The sequence below is a fragment of the Salmo salar genome, chromosome ssa14, assembly GCF_905237065.1.
Source record: "Salmo salar chromosome ssa14, Ssal_v3.1, whole genome shotgun sequence".
Classification (NCBI taxonomy): Eukaryota; Metazoa; Chordata; class Actinopteri; order Salmoniformes; family Salmonidae; genus Salmo; species Salmo salar.
The window spans coordinates 4,549,927-4,571,337 of record NC_059455.1 but is presented as its reverse complement, the minus strand read 5'-3'; the positions used below and the strand labels follow the sequence as shown (position 1 = coordinate 4,571,337).

The window sequence follows — 21,411 nt, the reverse complement described above, 5'->3', positions numbered from 1 at the left end:
GTAAATAGAGCCGAACATATTGATAAGTCACCTTTTCCTATAGAGATTTACATGGTTATCAAAACATTATGCCAGGGTAAGCCTACACTAAACATGTTCCTTATTTTAAGAGATTCTAAAATTCCCTACGGGAAAAATGAATTGTGGAAAAAAGATTGGAATCATTTCCCTGTTTGACCGCTAGGTTTTTGGGGTATTATGACACTTCCACTGTGGGGCTCTATACACAGACAAATTCAAACACAGCATACATACTTACACCTCACACAAAATATTCCTACACATCATACCGTATTCCACTCCATCCTCTGACATCCCAGGTAACAAATTCAGATTGTATCTGTCCCTCATCTTGTCCCCTGGCCGATTCCTCGTCCAGAATTTACTGAAAGGGATATAAATCACGCAGGAAACACGTCAAAGCACACCAGAACAGACATCCTAAATAACAATAATTTGTCCTATTTCACAGGTGTGTTATTATACTCATGTGTGAATTGGAAATGTGTTTTTTGCATATCCCAACTACCCTGAGACACCCTTGGAGAGTGGGGTCCAGCCAGGGTCTGCCATTATCAACGACAACCCTGGAGCAATTAGGATTAAGTGCCTTGCTCAAGGGCACAGACAATTTTTCACCTGGTCGGCTCGTGATTTCAAACTAGAGACCTTTAGGTTAATGGCCCCACGCTCTAACCCTAGGCTATCTGCCACCCTCGCGACACATTCAGTATGCGGCCAATATGGAAATCAAACCCAAAACCTACCAACAGAGCCATTAGCAAACCATGGGACAATAGAAATATGTGAGAAAGGTCTATCAATAGGGGTGTGCAAGACAAGACAATTCAAGAACCATGTCGGCTCCGATATGATACAGGAACGATACGTTTTAGTTCAAAATGATTCGTTGAGATTCGCTGCACTAACATTTGTTGCATTTAGACATGAGTTTCCCATTCTAAATTAAGGCCTAAGCTGTGCACCGTGCGTAGAAATGTTAAAGGATAATGACAGCTATTGGGGTGGCTCGACATGCATGATGACTTGTAGATCCATTACTGTCATACACAGTTACACATAGGAGAGGGCGCCCCAGTTCAGTCAGAAAAAACAAATCATTTTTGGAAGGGAAAAAGAAAGTCATGCGAGTAAAAAACATTAGTGAACCGGTGGCTCGTAAAGTTAATTGGTTTTCTGACCGATACATGCCACATTTGGATCAGTTAAGAGTCCCACGGACCAACGTGCTCGTATCTTAAACATCTGAACCAGATTCCGATCTATATCAGTGAATTGTTACACCCTCATCTTTCAACCTTATGAACAATTCCATTTAGTCTTGCTTCCCTGTCTACACTGAACAAAAATATAAACGCAACATAAGTGTTAGTCCCATGTTTCATGAGCTGAAATAAAAAAATCCAGGGAAATGTTCCATATTCACAAAAAGCTTATTTCTCTAAAATGTTGTGCACAAATGTTTACATCCCTGTTAGTGAGCATTTCTCCTTAACAAGGATAATCTATCCACCTGACAGGTGTGGCATATCAAGAAGCTGATTAAACAGCATGATCATTAGACAGGTGCACCTTGTGCTGGGGAAAATAAAAGGCCACTCTAAAATGTGCAGTTTTGTCACACAACACAATGCCACAGATGTCTGCAATTGGCCTGCTGACTGTCGGAATGTCCACCGGAGCTGTTGCCAGATAATTTAATGTTCATTTCTCGACTATAAGCCTCCTCCAACGTCGTTTTGAGAATTTCGCAGTATGTCCGACCAGCCTCACAACCACAGACCAAGTGTATGGCGTCATGTAGGCGAGCGGTTTTCTGATGTCAACGTTATGGTGGCGGTGGAGTTACGGTATGGGCAGACATAAGCTACAGACAACGAACACAATTGCATTTTATCAATGGCAATTTGAATGCACAAAAATAACGTGGCGAGATCCTGAGGCCCATTGTAATGCCATTCATTTGCCGGCATCACCTAATTTTTCAGCATGATAATGTACGGCCCCATGATGCAAAGATCTGTACACAATTCCTGGTTATTCCATGGCTTCCAGACTCAGACATGTCACCCATTGAGAATGTTTTGAATACTCTGGATCGACATGTACGACAGTGTGTTCCAGTTCTCGCCAACATCCAGCAACTTCGCACAGCCATTGAAAAGGAGTGGGACAACATTCCAAAGTCAACAGCCTGAACAACTGTATGCCAAGGCGATGTGTCGCACCTCCTTAGGCAAATGGTGGTCACACCATTTGTTGTGTTTATATTTTTGTTCAGTATACACTCTGGTATGGTGGAGAGTTAGTGTACGTCCATTGTTGTGATTCTCTATACAGTACATTCGGAAAGTATTCAGACGCCTTGAGTTTTCCATACTTTATTATGTTACAGCCTTATTCAAACATGTATTTCATTGGCTTTTTGCCCCACAATCTAAACACAATACTCCAAAATGACAAAGTCAAAATAGGTTTAGAAATGTTATCAAATGTATTAAAATAAAAAGCTGAAGTATCACTAACGTAAGTATTCAGAGCCTTACGCTGTAATTTGTTGAAGCACCTTTGGCAACGATTACATGCTTGAATCTTCTTGGGTATGACACTGCAAGCTTGGCACACCTGTATTTGGGGAGTTTCTCCCATTGTTCTCTGCAGATCCTCTCAAACTTTGTCAAGTTTGATGGGGAGCGTCGCTGCACAGATATTTTCAGGTCTCTCCAGAGATGTTCGATCGGGTTCAAGTCCGGGGTCTGGCTGGGCTTCTCAAGGACATTCAGAGACTTGTCCCTAAGCCACTCCTGCGTTGTCTTGGCTATGTGCTGAGGGTCGTTGTCCAGTTGGAAGGTGAACCTTCGCCCCAGTCTGAAGTCCTGAGCGCTCTTGAGCAGGTTTTCATCAAGGATCTCTCTGTACTTTGTTCGGTTCCTCATTCCCTCGATCCTGACTAGTCTCCCAGTCCCTGCCGCTGAAAAACATCCCCACAGCATGATGCTGCCACCACCATGATTCACGTAGGGATGGTGCCAGGTTTCCTCCAGACGTGACGCTTGGCATTCAGGCCCAAGAGTTCCATCTTGGTTTCATCTGAACAGAGAATCTTGTTTCTCATTGTCTGAGAGTCCTTTAGGTGCCTTTTGGCAAATGTTTACTGAGGAGTGGCTTCTGTCTGGCCACTCTACCATAAAGGCATGATTGTTGGAGTGCTGCAGATATGGTTGTCCTTCTGGAAGATTCTCCCATCTCCACTCTGGAGCTTTGTCACAGTAACCATCGGGTTCTTGGTTATCTCCCTGTCCAAGGCCCTTCTCCCCCAACTGCTCAGTTTGGCCTGGGCGGCCTGCTCTAGGTAGAGTCTTGGTGGTTCCAAACTTCTTCCATTGAAGAATGATGGAGGCCATTGTGTTCTTGGGGACCTTCAATGCTGCAGACATTTTTTTGTACCCTTCCCCAGATCTGTGCCGACACAATCCTGTCTCGGAGCTCTACAGACAATTCCTTCGACCACATGGCTTGGTTTTTGCCCTGACATACACTGTCAACTGTGGGACCTTATATAGACAGGTGTGTGCCTTTGCAAATCATGCCCAATCAAACATCTCAAGGATGATCAGTGGAAACAGGATGCACCTGAGCTCAAATTTCAAGTGTCATAGCAAAGGGTCTGAATACTTATGTAAATAAGGTATCCATTTACTATGTTTAATACATTTGCAGAAATGTATAAAAACCCGTTTTCGCTTTGTCATTATGGGCTATTGTGTGTAGATTGAGGAAAATGTTGTATTAAGGCTCTAATGTAACAAAACGTGGAAAACGTCAAGGGGACTGATTACTTTCCGAATGCACTGTATGCAACTTGTAAGCTTACCTGGTGTGGTCGTTGGATCCCGAGCAGAGGATGTGTCCGAGCGGGTGCCACGCCAGGCTCCAGATCATGCCCTCATGGGCCATCTCCATTCCACCCACCTCCTTCTCCACACTGACAGAAAGCACAGGAGGAATACATGATCAGAGCGGGATGTCACATGAAATGGTCATAATTGGTAATGAACCCAGTCCTTTGTAACAAGTCTAATGTCATGACTACAGGGTTTGTGTAGGAATTACTCACTTTCAGAGGCATCCAGACTACATTTATGAGCATTGCCTCTTACACACGATTAATGCTTGCAATCATACATTTTTTACTTTGTTCATTGAAATGACAGTCCGGCAAAGGAATCAAGCCTCTGGCAAGTGATTGGTAGAGGACATGAGAACCTGTGTGTTGATTTGAGGCTTGAGCTGTCACTCTTACCCTACGTTCCAGAAGAGGAGGGATCCGTCCGAGCCTCCGCTGGCGAACAGGCCCTCGTGGACAGGGTGCCACGCTACAGCTGGAGACAGGAGACAAAGGGTTAACACACATATTTCACTAACATAAGTTTAATATCTCAAAAATAAAGTGGTCTGTCAACTCAAGGAGTTTCTCCTGCACCAGTAAAAACGATAGAGGACGTATTCACATCCTTGACAGAGCACAGCAGAAATAATCCATAGAAACACATGATATTCAACCACATACACACACATGAATACACGGTAAATAAACTAAGCAACATTTGGCATCATAACATTCCTCTAACTAGAGCAGAGGCCACTTGCTGAACTAGGTGCTAAATGGAATAGGCCAAGTCAAGTTAGTCAAGCCAAAGCATACCTGTGGCCTCTTTCTTGTGGCCCCGGAACACTTGCAGCTCCTCCTTGAGGTTGCGGATGTCAAAGAGCTTACACAGGTGGTCGCGGGACGCTGTCAGCAGCCAGTTACCGTTCAGGTTCCACTTCACCTCCATCACCGTGTTCTTATGGGCGTGACTGACGGAGAGGTAGGGTGAAAGATGGGAAGAGAGTAAGGTACTGATACCTTCTACACACTACTAAGCAGAGCCGAGCTGTACTGTGCAGGCCTGGTTGTGCATCCGTTTGCTGCCTGAACCGTGTAGAAAGGACGAATATCAGAGCCAGCACAGTACGGATCAGCTTGGCACAGTAGTGTAAAAAGGGTATAAGTTTCTTTCTGTCCTCCAAGTTGCCTCAAGCATTTTAAAAAGGATTGAACTATTTTACAGCTCCCTTTAACATCAGTCATCTACTGAGAAACGACATAGTAACAACAATTTTAACAAGAAAGCACAAATTGTTACGGAGAAATACCACATTTTATTAGATAATTTCTCAGGCGGCTCTGGGTTTTGGGGATGAGGTGCTTTATGCCACTTTCCGCTGCCTTTGGGTAAAACTCACAGTGTGGCCAAACTCTGTCCTGTCTTTGGATCCCAGAATTTTATTGGCTGCTGGCTATCTTTGCTCCCAGAAACCACCAGGCCTTTAGTGGGATGCCAGTCCACGCACTTCACGTCAGCTCCGTGACCTGTGGAGGAAGAACAACTTTAGTATCTGTAGGTGTGGACAGGACAAATATACAAATCGTTCACTTGTATGTGAATGTAAGAGGTGGTGCGGTCTACGGGTGTGTGTGACAAAGACTGTGTGTGTGTGTGTGTGTGTTTAGGGGAGTCACTCAATTCCACCCTCACTCACTGTGGGGTGACTACACATAAAACTTGGGCAATATACTTGTACCAATGCACATACATTATTAAAATAGTAGATGTGGTAGCAGACCAAATCCAAAGTAATTACTCATACCGGAAGATTGCAAAGTGTGTGTGTATGCCAAGAGAGAGCAAAAGAGGTGAACAAACTTAATTGAGACACCAACAAGGTTTAACAATGTGTACATTTGTGTGATAGGAGATACATGAGTGTACAAACCATTGGTGATAACATGACTGGTAGACCTTGTAAAAATTTGGAACAAATTAACTAAGCCAATTCCTCTGGGTGTTAGGCACTCAACAATTTTACCTTTTGATTCTACAAGTAGTAAGTAAGTCCTTCTTCAGGTCTACATAAACACTACATGACACCAAATAAACGTTGCCTTTGTTTTACCTGATATTGCTATGTGCAGTTTAACATTCTACAAACAAATATGCTGGGATTTATGACAGTTTACATCAAGTGATTGTGAGCAGCGCATTCTTGCGTGTAACCCCTTCAGCCTAAATATTTACATGAAAGCACACACAGGGGTTCCATTTCAAGAATATGTGCACAGGTAGATATATGCTTGTGATAATGTACTTCCGTGTAAAAACAAAACATGGTGAAGGAGTGAGAAGACAATTCACTTTGTCTGGCTTTAAATGGGTGCAGATTGACTGTGTGTGTGTAAATCATCTGCACACTAGAGATTGGATACCCTGCGATTCAGCATCCTCACAGTCTAAGACACATCTTAGATAATCATGGCTTGGCACATTCCACATTCCAACTAGCTTAGTTTGATAGCTTTTAAAAACAACATGTTCAACTTAATTCAAAATGATACAAATACAGGTTACATTGAAAATAATGTCCTCAGTCTGCTGGGTCCTTCATACCTGTGTTAATGTTTGAAACAACTCCATCTCACATAACACAAATGCTTTGTGGTTCCCTTACTACACCAGACAAGATCAGGGGGAGGAGGGGGGGGGTACTTGCTACATTAACTTTAGTTAAAAGCTGCTAATTTTGCCTTTTGACTATATAGTAAAATAGTACTAAATCCATTTTTACCTAGAAGTGCAGCAAGGCATTTCTGCTGTAAAAGCACATTATTTGAATAAGAACATAAGACAAATGGGTAAATTGATAGCTACATCAAACAATTTATTAAAGTGGAAACAAAACGAAGGGAGTAGTGAAAAACTCAGCAAAAAAAGAAACGTCCCTTTTTCAGGACACTGTCTTTCAAAGATAATTCGTAAAAATCCAAATAACTTCACAGATCTTCATTGTAAAGGGTTTTAAACACTGTTTCCCATGCTTGTTCAATGAACCGTAAACAATTAATGAAAATGCACCTGTGGAACGGTCGTTAAGACACTAACAGCTTACAGACGGTAGGCAATTAAGGTCACAGTTATGAAAACTTAGGACACTAAAGAGGCCTTTCCACTGACTCTGAAAAACACCAAAAGAAAGATGCCCAGGGTCCCTGCTCATCTGCGTGAATGTGCCTTAGGCATGCTGCAAGGAGGCATGAGGACTGCAGATGTGGCCAGGGCAATAAATTGCAATGTCAGTACTGTGAGACGCCTAAGACAGCGCTACAGGGAGACAGGACGGACAGCTGATCATCTTCACAGTGGCAGACCACGTGTAACAACACCTGCACAGGATCGGTACATTCGAACATCACACCTGCAGAACAGGTACAGGATGGCAACAACAACTGCCCTAGTTACACCAGGAACGCACAATCCCTCCATCAGTGCTCAGACTGTCCAAAATAGGCTGAGAGAGACTGGATTGAGGGCTTGTAGGCCTGTTGTAAGGCAGGTCCTCACCAGACATCACCGGCAACAACGTCGCCTATGGACACAAACCCACCAGGGGTGGACCAGACAGGACCGGTAAAAAGTGCTCTTCACTGACGAGTTGTGGTTTTGTCTCACTAGGGGCGATGGTCGGATTCACGTTTATCGTCGAAGGAATGAGCGTTACACCGAGGCCTGTACTCTGGAGTTGGATCGATTTGGAGGTGGAGGGTCCGTCATGGTCTGGGGCGGTGTGTCACAGCATCATCGGACTGAGCTTGTTGTCATTGCAGGCAATCTCAATGCTGTGTGTTACAGGGAAGACATCCTCCTCCCTCATGTGGTACCCTTCCTGCAGGTTCATCCTGACATGACCCTCCAGCATGACAATGCCACCAGCCATACTGCTCGTTCTGTGCGTGATTTCCTGCAAGACAGGTATGTCAGTGTTCTGCCATGGCCAGCGAAGAGCCCGGATCTCAATCCCATTGAGCATGTCTGGGACCTGTTGGATTGGAGGGTGAGGGCTAAGGTCATTCCCCCCAGAAGTGTCCAGGAACTTGCAGGTACCTTGGTGGAAGACTGGGGTAACATCTCACAGCAAGAACAGGCAAATCTGCTGCTGTCCATGAGGAGGAGATGCACTGCAGTACTTAATGCAGCTGGTGGCCACACCAGATACTGACTGTTACTTTTGATTTTGACCACCCCTTTGTTCAGGGACACATTATTCAATTTCTGTTAGTCACATGTCTGTGGAACTTGTTCAGTTTATGTCTCAGTTGTTGAATCTTATGTTCATACAAATATTTACACGTTAAGTTTGCTGAAAATAAACGCAGTTGACAGTGAGAGGACGTTTCTTTTTTTGCTGAGTGTATATAAATTAAAAGTCAATTCACTCAAGATTTGCACAAATCTTTGAGTATATCTCTAGTTTTTGTACACAAGGCTTCTCAATACCCACAAATCAAAACAACCATTGTCAACCAATGGTAACGCATTAGGTTATTTTCAAAATATCAGGGTGTCTAGTAGAGGGAAAAGAAACGGCAAACTTGTTTCAAGTAAAAGTAAAATTCTGCATTTATTCTTCAATGAGCACAGAAAAGTTTAGTTTATTGAAAGGCTAAAAAAAAAAAAAAAAAGCAAGACAAACTGGTTTCAAGTAGGCTAAGTGATCATTTATGCATTATTCTTCAATGAGCACAGTAAAAATGATTTTGTTTCAAAATAAATAAAGCATGCAGAAGGGCCTTAACCGAAGTCGGACGACAAGTAAACTTGCACACATGGTACAGAATCTGTGAATAAGCCAATTGCAGATTAGACCTAAACTTTCTGCATGGCCTGTGAATAGTTAACGTACACAAATTGTCAAACTGCAACTGTGAACATATTAGCATAATACTAAAACAAGATGTTTGCTTTATTCATACTTGGCTGAAAGCATTTTATTCAATTCGCACAAGGATGCAAACATGCACTACAATGAATTACTCCCAATCCCTTCGCTAGTCTGAGTACCTGTCTAACAATCCACTCACTCCTTGTACTCTGTGTCATGTGCCAAAGACAAATTACACGGAGTACAAGGAGTGGAATGTAATAGCTGAGCAGAGACCGGCAACAAGGCTATCCCTTCCCAGCAATTATTAAGAGAAAGCAAAGCATGTTATCAAGGAGGAACGTTTTTTCCTGACTAGGGTGTTTATGCAACAAAGACTTGATGTGACTGTGAATCATGCTGAACCATCCTGATCCTGACATAGGACACACTACAGAAAACACACCAAACCGTGTAGTCTTATGATGTACTAATATACAAGGGGATGGGACACTGAAACCAGTTCCTGTGAATATAGTATATACCATCACTAATAAATCCTGCTCAGCCTACAGTGCATTCGGAAAGTATTTTCCACATTTTGTTACAATACAGCCTTGTTCTAAAATGCATTAAATGTTTTTTTTTCCCGCTCATCAATCTACACATAATAATGACAATGCAAACACAGGTGTTGAGAAATGTTTGCAAATTTATACAAAATAAAAAAACGGAAATATCACATTTACATAGTATTCAGACCTTTTACTCAAATCAAATCAAATTTATTTTTATATAGCCCTTCGTACATCAGCTGATATTCTCAAAGTGCTGTACAGAAACCCAGCCTAAAACCCCAAACAGCAAGCAAAGCATGTGAAAGAAGCACGGTGGCTAGGAAAAACTCCCTAGGAAAAACTCCCTAGAAAGGCCAAAAACCTAGGAAGAAACCTAGAGAGGAACCAGGCTATGAGGGGTGGCCAGTCCTCTTCTGGCTGTGCAGGGTGGATATTATAACAGAACATGGTCAAAATGTTAAAATGTTCATAAATGACCAGCATGGTCAAATAATAATAATCATAGTAGTTGTCGAGGGTGCAACAAGCACGTCCGGTGAACAGGTCAGACTCAGTACTTTGTTGAAGCACCTTTGGCAGCGATTACAGCCTTGAATCTTCTGGGGGATGACGCTACAAGCTTCTCCCATTCTTCTCTGCAGATCAGGTTGGATAGGGAGCGTCGCTGCACAGCTATATTTAGATCTCTCCAGAGAAGTTTGATTGGGTTCAAGTCCGGGCCACTCAAGGACATTAAGACTTGTCCCGGAAGCCACTTCTGCGTTGTCTTGGCTGTGTGCTTACGGTCATTGTATAGTTGGAAGGTGAACCTTTGCCCCAGTCTGAGGTCCTGAGTGCTCTGGAGCAGGTTTTCATCAAGGATCTCTGTACTTTGCTCCGTTCCTCTTTCCCTCGATCCTGACTAGTCTCCCAGTCCCTGCCGCTGAAAAACATCCCCACAACATGATACTGCCGCCACCATGCTTCACCGTAGGGATAATGCCAGGTTTCCTCCAGAAGTGACGATTGGCATTGAAGCCAAAGAGTTCCATCTTGGTTTCATCAAACCAGAGAATCTTGTTTAGCAAACTTCAAGCGGGCTGTCATGTGCCTTTTACTGAGTAGTGCCTTCTGTCTGGCCACTCTACCATAAAGGCTTGATTGTTGGAGTGCTGCAGAGATGGTTGTCCTTCTAGAAGGTTCTCCCAATCTCCACAGAGGAACTCTAGAGCTCAGTCAGCGTGACCATCGGGTTCTTGGTCACCTCCCTGACCAAGGGCACTCTCCCCCGATTGCTCAATTTGGCCGGGCAGCCAGCTCTTAGAAGAGTCTTGGTGGTTCCAAATTTCTTCCATTTAAGAATGATGAAGGCCACTGTGTTCTTGGGGACCTTCAATGCTGCAGACATTTTTTGGCATCCTTCCCCAGACCTATGCCTCGACACAATCCTGTCTCGGAGCTCTATGGACAATTCCTTTAACCTCATGGCTTGGTTTTTGATCTGACATGCACTGTCAACTGTGGGACCTTATATAGACAGGTGTGTGCCTTTCTAAATCATGTCCAATCAATTTAATTTACCACAGGTGGACTCCAATCAAGTTGTAGAAACATCCCAAGGATGATCAATGGAAACAAAATGCACCTGAGCTCAATTTCAAGTCTTAAAGCAAAGGGTCTGAATACTTATGTAAATGAGGTCTTTTTTTATTTTTATAAATTTGCAAACACTTCTAAAAACCTATTTTTCGCTTTGTCATTATGGGGTATTATGTGGGGATTGATGGAAAAAAATATTGAATACATTTTAGAATAAGGCTGCAGCATAACAAAATGTGGAAAAAGTCAAGGGGTCTGAATACTTTCTGTATGCACTGTATTAGTGCATGTAATGGTATTGAAAGATGAACAATAAAGGGGACGTTCAGTATTGTACAACTTAATGTAAGATAGTTGCTCATGAAAGTAGTTGATGGGCCAGTACAAAATGTAATCCACGGTTTCTTTAAACAGCAACTACAAACTTCAGCTAACTTTAGCCATCGTTATCTAAAAATTTAAATGGGAGTGGTTACATGCGGTTGCTGGAGGGGAAAAAAATTCTAATCACCTTTAAGTAACATCAAACCAAATTATTAAGCTATTCGGCCATTCCATTTTTAACGGGTGCGACTTGCCCCATTACTCCCATTGATTTTTAGCTGGCTGTGGCCATGGATTACAGTTTCTCCTGGCCCATAGACTACCTCAGGGGAAGAACCATTAAACATAAAGGAATATTAAGGAAAACATTAAGAAACCATCTAACATTAAGGTGCAAAATATTAACTTCCATTTTAAAACAGTGAATGATTTTGTAATTCTGATATTAAAAGGAGATGACCGCCCAACATAAGCAGTATTGAGACCAAAGATGATCAGTTATGCTTGTCCCTAGATGACCACTACTGTACAACAAAATAAAAAAAACTTTTTACGTAATATTAAGTCAGTAGTACGCTGCTTAAAACTGATTAATGGCAAACTCATAGGCATCCGTGTAACACTAAACAGTTCTAGCTAGCTAGATGAAAAGAAGCAGCTGTTCATTACTGCAGATAGTGGTGTGAACTGTAACTGCAGCTTCAAAAACCTAGCTACTATGGTTTATCTAACGCCATAAGTATGGTGTACCAAAAATAATAAACATGAAATAAATATGCTAATGATAGTATGCTAAACGTCAATGCTTCTGTACTGCAGAGCCCAAAGTCTTTCACCAACTCAAAAACGATTGGAATAACTGTTACTAACTAACTTCACCACGTAAAAATACATTATGTACGACATATATGTTTGGAAACTGAACTAGCTTTAGCCTTTATAGCTGTATTATATAAAATACAATTAACGCAATTAAAAGTCAATGCTCATGCAACGTGCCTAGTTGGTGTTGGGCTAGGCCTACCTATACAATCACCAAGGTTTGTGTTCATGGATGGTTCAGACTTATGGTTACAGTAAAGGTACATGTTGCAGCGCAGTCACCTAAAAGTGTCTGCAGGAGTGTCTTTTTCGGGGGGAGGGGGGGTGAGTCAGTGTTCAGTGATGTGTATCAATTAGGTACAGCTGTATGTGTATTCAAACAGAAAACATACCTCTGAGAATTCTCTCCTCGTGACAGCGTAGAAAGTCCCAGATGCGTACGGTTCCGTCATCAGAGCAAGTGGCAAATTTATTATCCGTAGGTGAGAAACTGAAGACAGAGTGAGGCAGGAAGAGAATCAACAATGCAGGAAGACACAGTTGGGCTCCCAGGGTTTACAACAGGGTCAAATCCAAGTACAACTTAGTACAGTACAACCACTTAAGGGGGCATCTCCTGGGCACAACAGCAACCTCTCCCATCAAGCTGTGTAGTGGCATTTAACAAAATTCACAAAACTTGACCGGACCAGTAATGGAAACTCAAGACAAATACTATTTCATTCAACAGTCTTTCCCCACAACACGTTGAGTCAATACACTAGAACGTATCTACCCAAAATGAAACACCTACACTATATATACAAAAGTATGTGGACACCCCTTCAAATTAGTGGATTCGGCTATTTCAGCCACACCCGTGGCTGACCAGTATATAAAATTGAGCACAGCCATGCAATTTCCATAGACAAACATTGGCAGTAGAATGGCCTTAATGAAGAGCTCAGTGACTTAACGTGGCACCGTCATAAGATACCACCTTTCCAACAAGTCAGTTCATCATATGTCTGCCCTGCTAGAGCTGTCCCGGTCAACTTTAAGTGCTGTTATTGTGAAGTGGAAACGTCTAGGAGCAACAACGGATCAGCCGCGAAGTGGTAGACCACACAAGCTCATAGAACATGAAAGCCAAGTGCTGAAGCACGTAAAGATCGTCTGTCCTCGGTTGCAACACTCAGTACCGACTTCCAAACTGCCTCTGGAACCAACGTCTGCACGAGAACTGCTCGACGGGAACTTCATGAAATGGGTTTCCATGGCAGAGCAGCTGCACACAAGCCTAAGAACACCATGTGCAATGCCAAGCGTCGGCTGGAGAGGTGTCAAGCTTGCCGCCAATGGACTCTGGAGCGGTGGAAACGCCTTCTCTGGAGTGATGAATCACGCTTCACCATCTAGCAGTCCGACGGACGAATCTGGATTTGGCAGATGCCAGGAGAACGCAACCTTCCCCAAAGCATAGTGCCAACTGTAAAGTTTGGTGGAGGAAGAATAATGGTCTGGGGCTGTTTTTCATGGTTCGGGCTAGGCCCCTTAGTTCTACTGAAGGGAAATCTTAAAGCTACAGCATGCAATGACATTCTAGACAATTCTGTGCTTCCAACTTTGTGGCAACAGTTTGGGGGAAGGCCCTTTCCCTCTTCAGCATGACAATGCCCTCGTGCACAAAGCAAGGTCTATACAGAAATGGTTTGTTGAGATCGGAGTGGAAGAACGTGACTGGCCTGCACAGAGCCCTGACCTCAACCCCATTGAACACCTTTGAGATGAATTGGAATGCCGACAGAGCCAGGCCTAATCGCCCAATATCATTGCCCTCACTAACCTCACTAATGCTCTTGTGGCTGAATGGAAGCAAGTACCCGCAGCAAAGTTCCAACATCTAGTGGAAAGCCTTCCCAGAAGAGTGGAGGCTGTTCTAGCAGCAAAGGGGTGGACCAACTCCATATTAATGCCTGATTTTGGAATGAGATGTTCGATGAGCAGGTGTCCACATACATATGTATAACAATAAAAATTAAAAACACACAATCAGGTCTAAACTATAACCCAAAAGTAAGCTTCACACTAGACGTAAACCCAAGTTAAATTAATCTTTCTCAGTTTACACAAGCATTACCATCTATACTCCACCACAAATTACCAATACCTACAATAAGTGCATTTGTCTTGGCCTTACACTACAGCAACAGTAAGCAAGCCAGCTAAAAATCGAAGTTCTGTTGAAATTCAAAATTAAATCTAAACCTGCCCTTCTTATCAACATGCACAATATCTGCAAGCGATTCATGATCTTCAACAACTCAGTCAGTCCCATTGCGGTCCTACCCACCTCTATTCCTATTCCCTTCAGTGTTTACAGACGGAGATGATCAGAGAGGTGAAGCCAATATGGCTCCGCCTTGCCCTCCACTACACCTTGTGAAACGGCCATAATGCATGAACTAATCAGATTTGTGCACACAAACAAGTCGAAGCTAGGGGAAAATGTAACTGGGATGTCTAGTGTGAGATTACAGAGCAGTAGTATTTGACCAACTGGACTTCTGTTGAGATATGTCCCAGGTGATCTGTTTTGTGGATCAAGCAATATACACTTTACAAAATAATGGAAATGATAAGCAGTGGCACCATATTATTTCCAGATTTGCTTAGGCCTAGGTCTGAAAACAGACAAACTGATTTATTTTTACAGCGTCATGAGGTAATGCATTCCTGTTAGTCAATCAGATCATATGGCTCTATCTGTAGTTGGAGCAACAGTTGTAACATGGTGATGAACTAACATACTAGAGCCCCCCTGACCACCCAGCCTATAGGCCCAAACTTGATTCATACCAAGAGCAAAGACAGCCTACACCTGACATAAGACACCTGAGGAACTTCTTGACTAGTTCCCTATTTTCAATCTTCAGTTTTGGAGCATAGCCATCAATGCTTGTATGATGTCAGTGCCCTTTTCCTCCTGTCAATATTTTCTCAGGGCTATGACCACAGCCCTAAGACGCTTTATTTTCAATTGGTCCTGGAGATTCAATGCACGTTAAACATTAACAACAAGACAGTAAAAGTGTCTCACAAACATTAACAGTCAATGAAAATAAGTTGTGGCATTGAGAAATTATGTATTCAAAAGTGAAGCTTTAAGTTGTTTTAGGTCAGAGATAAACCCAGCATAAAACCCTATTCATGATCTTTATTGAATATTTTCGTAAAGCTCCATGAAGGCAACCACCACCAAAGGTAGAAATATACACAATGGCAACCTTTTATTCAATAAATCACTTTAACTCCACCGCCCCATTCAATGTAGATATTAAAGCTGCAATATTGAACTTTTTGACTGACCCAACGAAATGCACTTAAAAAAGTGTGTCAGATCTGTCACTCATTGAAAGCAAGTCTAAGAAGCGGTAGATTTGTTCTATGTGGACTATTTCTATACTTCCTGTGCTTAAGTTTCATTTTTGCATCTTTTACTTTCGGTTTTGTACACAAGCTTCAAACAGCTGAAAATGCAATATTTCACAGCGGTTTAGATAGTACAATGATTCTCTACACAATGATTCTCTACACTATACTTGCTTGTTTTGTCACAAACTGACAATTAGGCGAACTATTAGAATTTTAGCAACGAAGCAATGGCGGACCGATTTCTTCATAGTGCATCTTTAACTTTGAATTTTCCAAGGGTTATTGGGGTGGTGGGAAGGTGGGTGGTCAAAGCGACCTTGTGGGTTGCATAGGAATTGAAAGTGAAGGGTGATAGCCAACTGCTCTAACCCCAGAGGAAATTTGGTTGCGTGTTCAACAGAAAGTCTTTATTCAAGAAGCTATGGGGGGTCACTTGTGGATGTGGGTTTTGTTACTGGGATAAATTAAACGGGAGACAACATGGGGGTGGCAATATTGGTAGATTCAAAAAGGTGGGAATTGTAGATATGCATTTGCCTACATCTCAAAAAACTTCAAACCAACCATGGGACTGTGGTAAAGTGTGTGTATGGAGAGACCCTATGTGTGTCCATAAGAGGGATAATACTGTCCCCTTGTGGAAGTGCGCCACATTCAAAACTCCCTATGCAGCAACGTAAAGTGCAACCTCTCCACTTTATTCGGTATTACTCTGTCCCTCTGGGCTCATCTATGTAAACCAGTAGTCTTTTAACGTGCGCCAATACCTTTTGAATATAGATCAACACTTTATTTAACAACACCGTGAAAATCAACCTTTTCTGTACATAGTAGTTATGTATAGAAAAAATCAAGATACACAACTCATCATGAGCCACAGGCAATGATGATGGCAATAAGCAGAGATCAGTGCAGTGTTGCGACAGCACAGACGTACATTTATCAATCATTTTCAGGGGAAACAGCAATAACAACAGTAATAGGCTGGGGTTAACTACAGAAAATGGTAGATTGTGTATAGACCTGGCCTCTCTAATCGCCTCCTTGTGAGCCTGGAACATCTTGACGTTGTTCATGTTGGACTGCCAGTACTTGACGTAGCCGCCGTGGTCAGCCGTCAGCATCCACATGTCATTGTGAGACCAGGTCATGGCCCGCACGGGGCTGTCATGGGCCTGAGGGGAGTAGAGGAGAGACAGACATAGTCAGAGAGAGCACTAGGACCAAAAACACAGGGCTGGAAACACCTTTCTACAAGACAGTGGATATACAGCCAACATTTATTGTGGTTCCATGCGGTGGTTCGCTAACCCCATGCCAACCTTAAACAATTTTTTTTAAGAAAGTGTATTCAGCCGGCGGAGCCAAGGGTTAAGTTCATTGTAAAGTGTTGTAGGAGGGTGGATTCAATGTTCACCTGTAAGATGGTCTCAAAGTTGAAGGTGAGTCCGTTCCACAAGGTGAACTCCCCACTGGAGGCTCCTGTGACAAGTCGCCTCCCCTCAGGAGTCCACTATGAACGAGGGAGAGGGATGGAGGAGACGATGAGATACGGAGAGAAAGGGAGGTGGGGAGGAATAGTTTGATCAATTAAAGGGGTAATGAAGAAGGGAACAAAAATAGGTAAGAAAAGGAAGAGAGTGAGATTGAACTTAGTAATCACATTCTGAAGTGCCCATTTATATTCGGCAGAAAACTCATTTCCTGGTGGGCCAAGTGTGTGGGTTTTGGCTCATCCCTTGTACTCGATTGATCAATTAAGGGCATGAGCTATGTTTCCATAAACTTATCCAATGATTTTTTTGTCGACATTTAAAAAGTTTGCATAGAAACTAGATGCAACAAATGGCTGCCACGTTGCATTTCCATTGAACTGTTGTGTCGATAAAAACAGCTGGACATAATGACAAAACACCCCCCCCCCACACACAAAAAAAAGTCAGCTAAAATCTTGAGTGTTGAATAAAAATGAAGTGGTTGAAGTGTTTCCATTAAGGAAAATTGTGCATTAGCGACTGCCCTCCCACCTAACTGCTTCATGTCTCAGGTAGCCCACAAAAGCCAGCATGGATACAATGCAAGAATTGACTAATATTTGCCATATTCTAATAATTCTCATGTGCCAACGTATCACTGTTGACGTTGAGACTGGTGTTTTGCGGGTACTATTTAATGAAGCTGCCAGTTGATGATTTATGAGGCGTCTGTTTCTAAAACTAGACACTAATGTACTTGTCCTCTTGCTCAGTTGTGCACCGGGGCCTCCCACTCCACTTTCTATTCTGGTTAGGGCCAGTTTGCGCTGTTCTGTGAAGGGAGTAGTACACAGCGTTGTACCAGATCTTCAGTTTCTTGGCAATTTCTCGCATGGAATAGCCTTCATTTCGCAGAACAAGAATAGACTGACGAGTTTCAGAAGAAAGGTATTTGTTTCTGGCCATTTTGAACCTGTAATCAAACCCACAAATTCTGATGCTCCAGATACTCAACTAGTCTAAATAAGGCCAGTTTTATTGCTTCTTTAATCAGCACAACAGTTTTCAGCTGTGCTAACATATTTGCAAAAGGGTTTTCTAATGATCAATTAGCCTTTTAAAATGATAAACTTGGATTAGCTAACAACGTGCCATTGGAACACAGGAGTGATGGTTGCTGATAATGGGCCTCTGTATGCCTATGCAGATATTCCATTAAAAATCAGCCGTTTCCAGCTACAATAGTCATTTACAACATTAATGTCCACACTGTATTTCTGATCAACTTGATGTTATTTTAAATAGATTTTTTTTGTGTGCTTTTCTTTCAAAAACAGGGACATTTCTAAGTGACCCCCAACTTTTGAACGGTAGTGCATGTTTTAGCACGATGTTCCAAATGCTTGTATCGCAAGAATCAAGGTATTTTTCTTAGTGTGTCTTTTCTTGGTCTCGTTTCCGTCGCTCCTTCTGTGCACCTTCCCCCTCGCACAGACACCAAGCCCCTCCCCCTACCAAAGAGACTAAAGATCACTTCTTCCTCTCTGACAACAAGCAGTTTCAACTCGCTATTTGCATTTAAGGTATGTCCCAACATGTAATAGAGAAGAACTTAAAAAGGGTATCGTTACAAAGGTTATGTTTCAACTCCCAAAATGTACAACAGAGCAGTCCCTATTAAGACAGGAGTATCAAGAATCAACATGATTGTGGAAAATAAATGGTCAGTTTGTTGCATGCGGCATTGCGGTACCACGTATTGGCAGCACCACTTTAGCCACAGACTTATGTGCAAGCTGTCTAGTCTGTTTTATATAAACATGCATTGAGCATTAAAAAATGCATTTGTATAAGGAATTAGAAACTCACTAAAATTCTGAGAAATAAGCATCTTCTTATCCATGTAGCTAGGACACTTGAGTTCAACGACTAAACAAAGTGAATGGGCTGTGTTGTTCAAACAGTTGGAGACGGACAGGAAGGTATATTCATAACAGTTAAACTGTTCTACCTTGTTAGCATGCAAATAGATCCAAGTTGGCTACACTTTAAATATAAAGGATTAGCTGGCTACTCACTAGCAGTGGGCTTGTGCTTGAGGGATTGTTTATGAGACCTGTATACATTTTCTACAATGCCTGCTACCAGAAGTTGGTCATTACTGGTGGATGTGCAATGTGCATGGTTCTATTTACATTTGTAAAAATGGCATTTTCGTAGACAGACTTGAAAGCCTGATCAGTGATTATTGCAAAAAAGCAGGTAAACTATTTTGATCAAATAATTAAATGATTAGTGGGTCTAATGGTTGAAGGCTTATATTTAGCTTAGGTATAATTTTACAAGTCTTCAATGGATAATTCCAGACTGTTTGAAATGCAGTGTATTGATGTTTAATTGAGCAACAAAGCTGATTTCTTTAAATCGAGCACTACAGTGCATTCAGAACATTTTGTTACGTTACAGCCTTATTCTCAAATTTAAATACTTGTCTCTCATTTATCTACACACAATACCCCATAATGACAAAGCAAAAAAAGGGTTTTAGAAATTTTAGCAAATAAAATATTTAAAAAATGAAAGAAAATATACCTAAATTCAATTGATTGAACATGATTTGGAAAGGCACACACCTGTCTATATAAGGTCCCACTGTTGACAGTGCATGTCAGAGCAAAAACCAAGCCAGGAGGTCGAAGGAATTGTCCGTAGAGCTCCGAGACAGGATTGTGTCGAGGCACAGATCTGGGGAAGGGTATCAAAAAATGTCTGCAGCATTGAAGGTCACCAAGAACACAATGGCCTCCATCATTCTTAAATGATGTTTCTCTGTGGAGATGGGAGAACCTTCCAGAAGGACCACCATCTCTGCAGCACCACCAATCAGGCCTTTATGGGAGATTGGCCAGACAGAAGCCACTCCTCAGTGAAAGGCACATGACAGCCCGCTTGGAGTTTGCCAAAAGGCAACAGAAGGACTCTGTCTATAAAAAACAAGATTCTCTGGTCTGATGAAACCAAGATTGTACTCTTTGACCTGAATGCCAAGCGTCACGTCTGGAGAAAACCTGACACCATTCCTATGGTGAAGCATGGTGGTGGCAGCATCACGCTGTGGGGATGTTTTTCATTGTCAGGGACTTTTTTAACTTAAACATTTTTTAAGTTAGACAAAATAAAATCCATCCGCTGAACAGAAGAACTTTGTCCATCTTTAGAACATTTCTCCTATCGCTGCCTGCAATGTTTTTTGCGACATTACTTTTGTCTATGGAAACCTGCCTAATGATTAGTTAGGAACTCCCTTCACCTGGTTGTCTCGGTCTTAATTGGACAAAAATGAACTGCAATAAAAACCAGATGACACACAGCCCACCAGGAATTGAGTGACACCCCTGCACTATGGGCTTCACATGGTCTCAGAAAAATACGAGTAGTCTGCCCTGAACAAGTGCGGAAAGTGTGAGAGAAAATAATCTTACCCTTATGACAAAGACAGGGCACTTTACTTTGTTCGTGGAAGTTCGGACAAACTTTGTGGTAACTGCATTCATGGGGTTACTCAAGATGCCCACAGGAGGAACCAGCTACAAGAGCCAGAGGAATAAAGGGAGATGACAGAGAAAAATACACACATTTCAGCATATTGTCTACAAATGGGAACAACATTTATCAGATCTAGCCAGGAACAAGGACTTGCTAACACCCTGACACAGATTCATTGATAGCATATTTTCTTCTTAGATTACAGACACCAGAAGGTCAAAATCACAGTTAACTGTAAATCATATAAGCCTAGTATCCGTCCATACTTACATCATTGTAGCATCCTGCATCTGGTTGGATGGCACGGAAATCTCTGTGGTCTCTCTGCCACAAACGATTCTGCAGTCAAGAAAAAGAGAGCATTTAAGGAACCATGAAAAAAATGGACAAAGGTCTTTGCATTTAAACACATTTCAGCCAAATACATACAGTTCAATCGGAAGGTATTCAGTCCCCTTTACGTTTTCACATTTTGTTATGTTCCAGCCTTAGTCTACAATGGATTAAATAAAACATTTTCCTCAATCTACACACAACACACCATAATGACAAAGCGAAAACAGGTTTAGACATTTTTGCAAATGCATTAAAAATAACAGAAAAACCTTTCCATAAGTATTCAGACCCTATGCTATAAGACTCGAAATTGAGCTCAGGTGCATCCTGTTTCCATTGATCGTACAACTTGGAAAATTCTATTGATTGGACATGATTTGAGTGGTGCAAGCGGCTCCAGAGAGGCGCAGCAGTCTAAGGCACTGCATCTCAGTGCAAGAGGTATCACTACAGTCCCTGGTTTGAATCCAGGCTGTATCGCATCTGGCCGTGATTGGGAGTCCCATAGAGCGGCGCACAATTGGCCCAGCATCGTCCGGGTTTGGCCAGGGTAGGTCGTCATTGTAAATAAGAATTTG

General features: G+C 42.2%; 1 protein-coding gene across 1 annotated transcript in view; it reads right to left on the bottom strand.

Moving 5' to 3' along the window:
- The window catches only part of wdr33 (WD repeat domain 33), a 40,879-nt gene that overhangs the window by 14,136 nt on the left and 5,332 nt on the right, over positions 1-21,411 (bottom strand). The window contains 10 exon segments of the mRNA XM_014139149.2: positions 291-385; positions 3,896-4,006; positions 4,325-4,403; positions 4,727-4,881; positions 5,311-5,437; positions 12,455-12,552; positions 16,500-16,651; positions 16,894-16,989; positions 20,434-20,538; positions 20,768-20,836. Of these exon segments, the coding sequence (XP_013994624.2) occupies positions 291-385; positions 3,896-4,006; positions 4,325-4,403; positions 4,727-4,881; positions 5,311-5,437; positions 12,455-12,552; positions 16,500-16,651; positions 16,894-16,989; positions 20,434-20,538; positions 20,768-20,836 (1,087 nt within the window).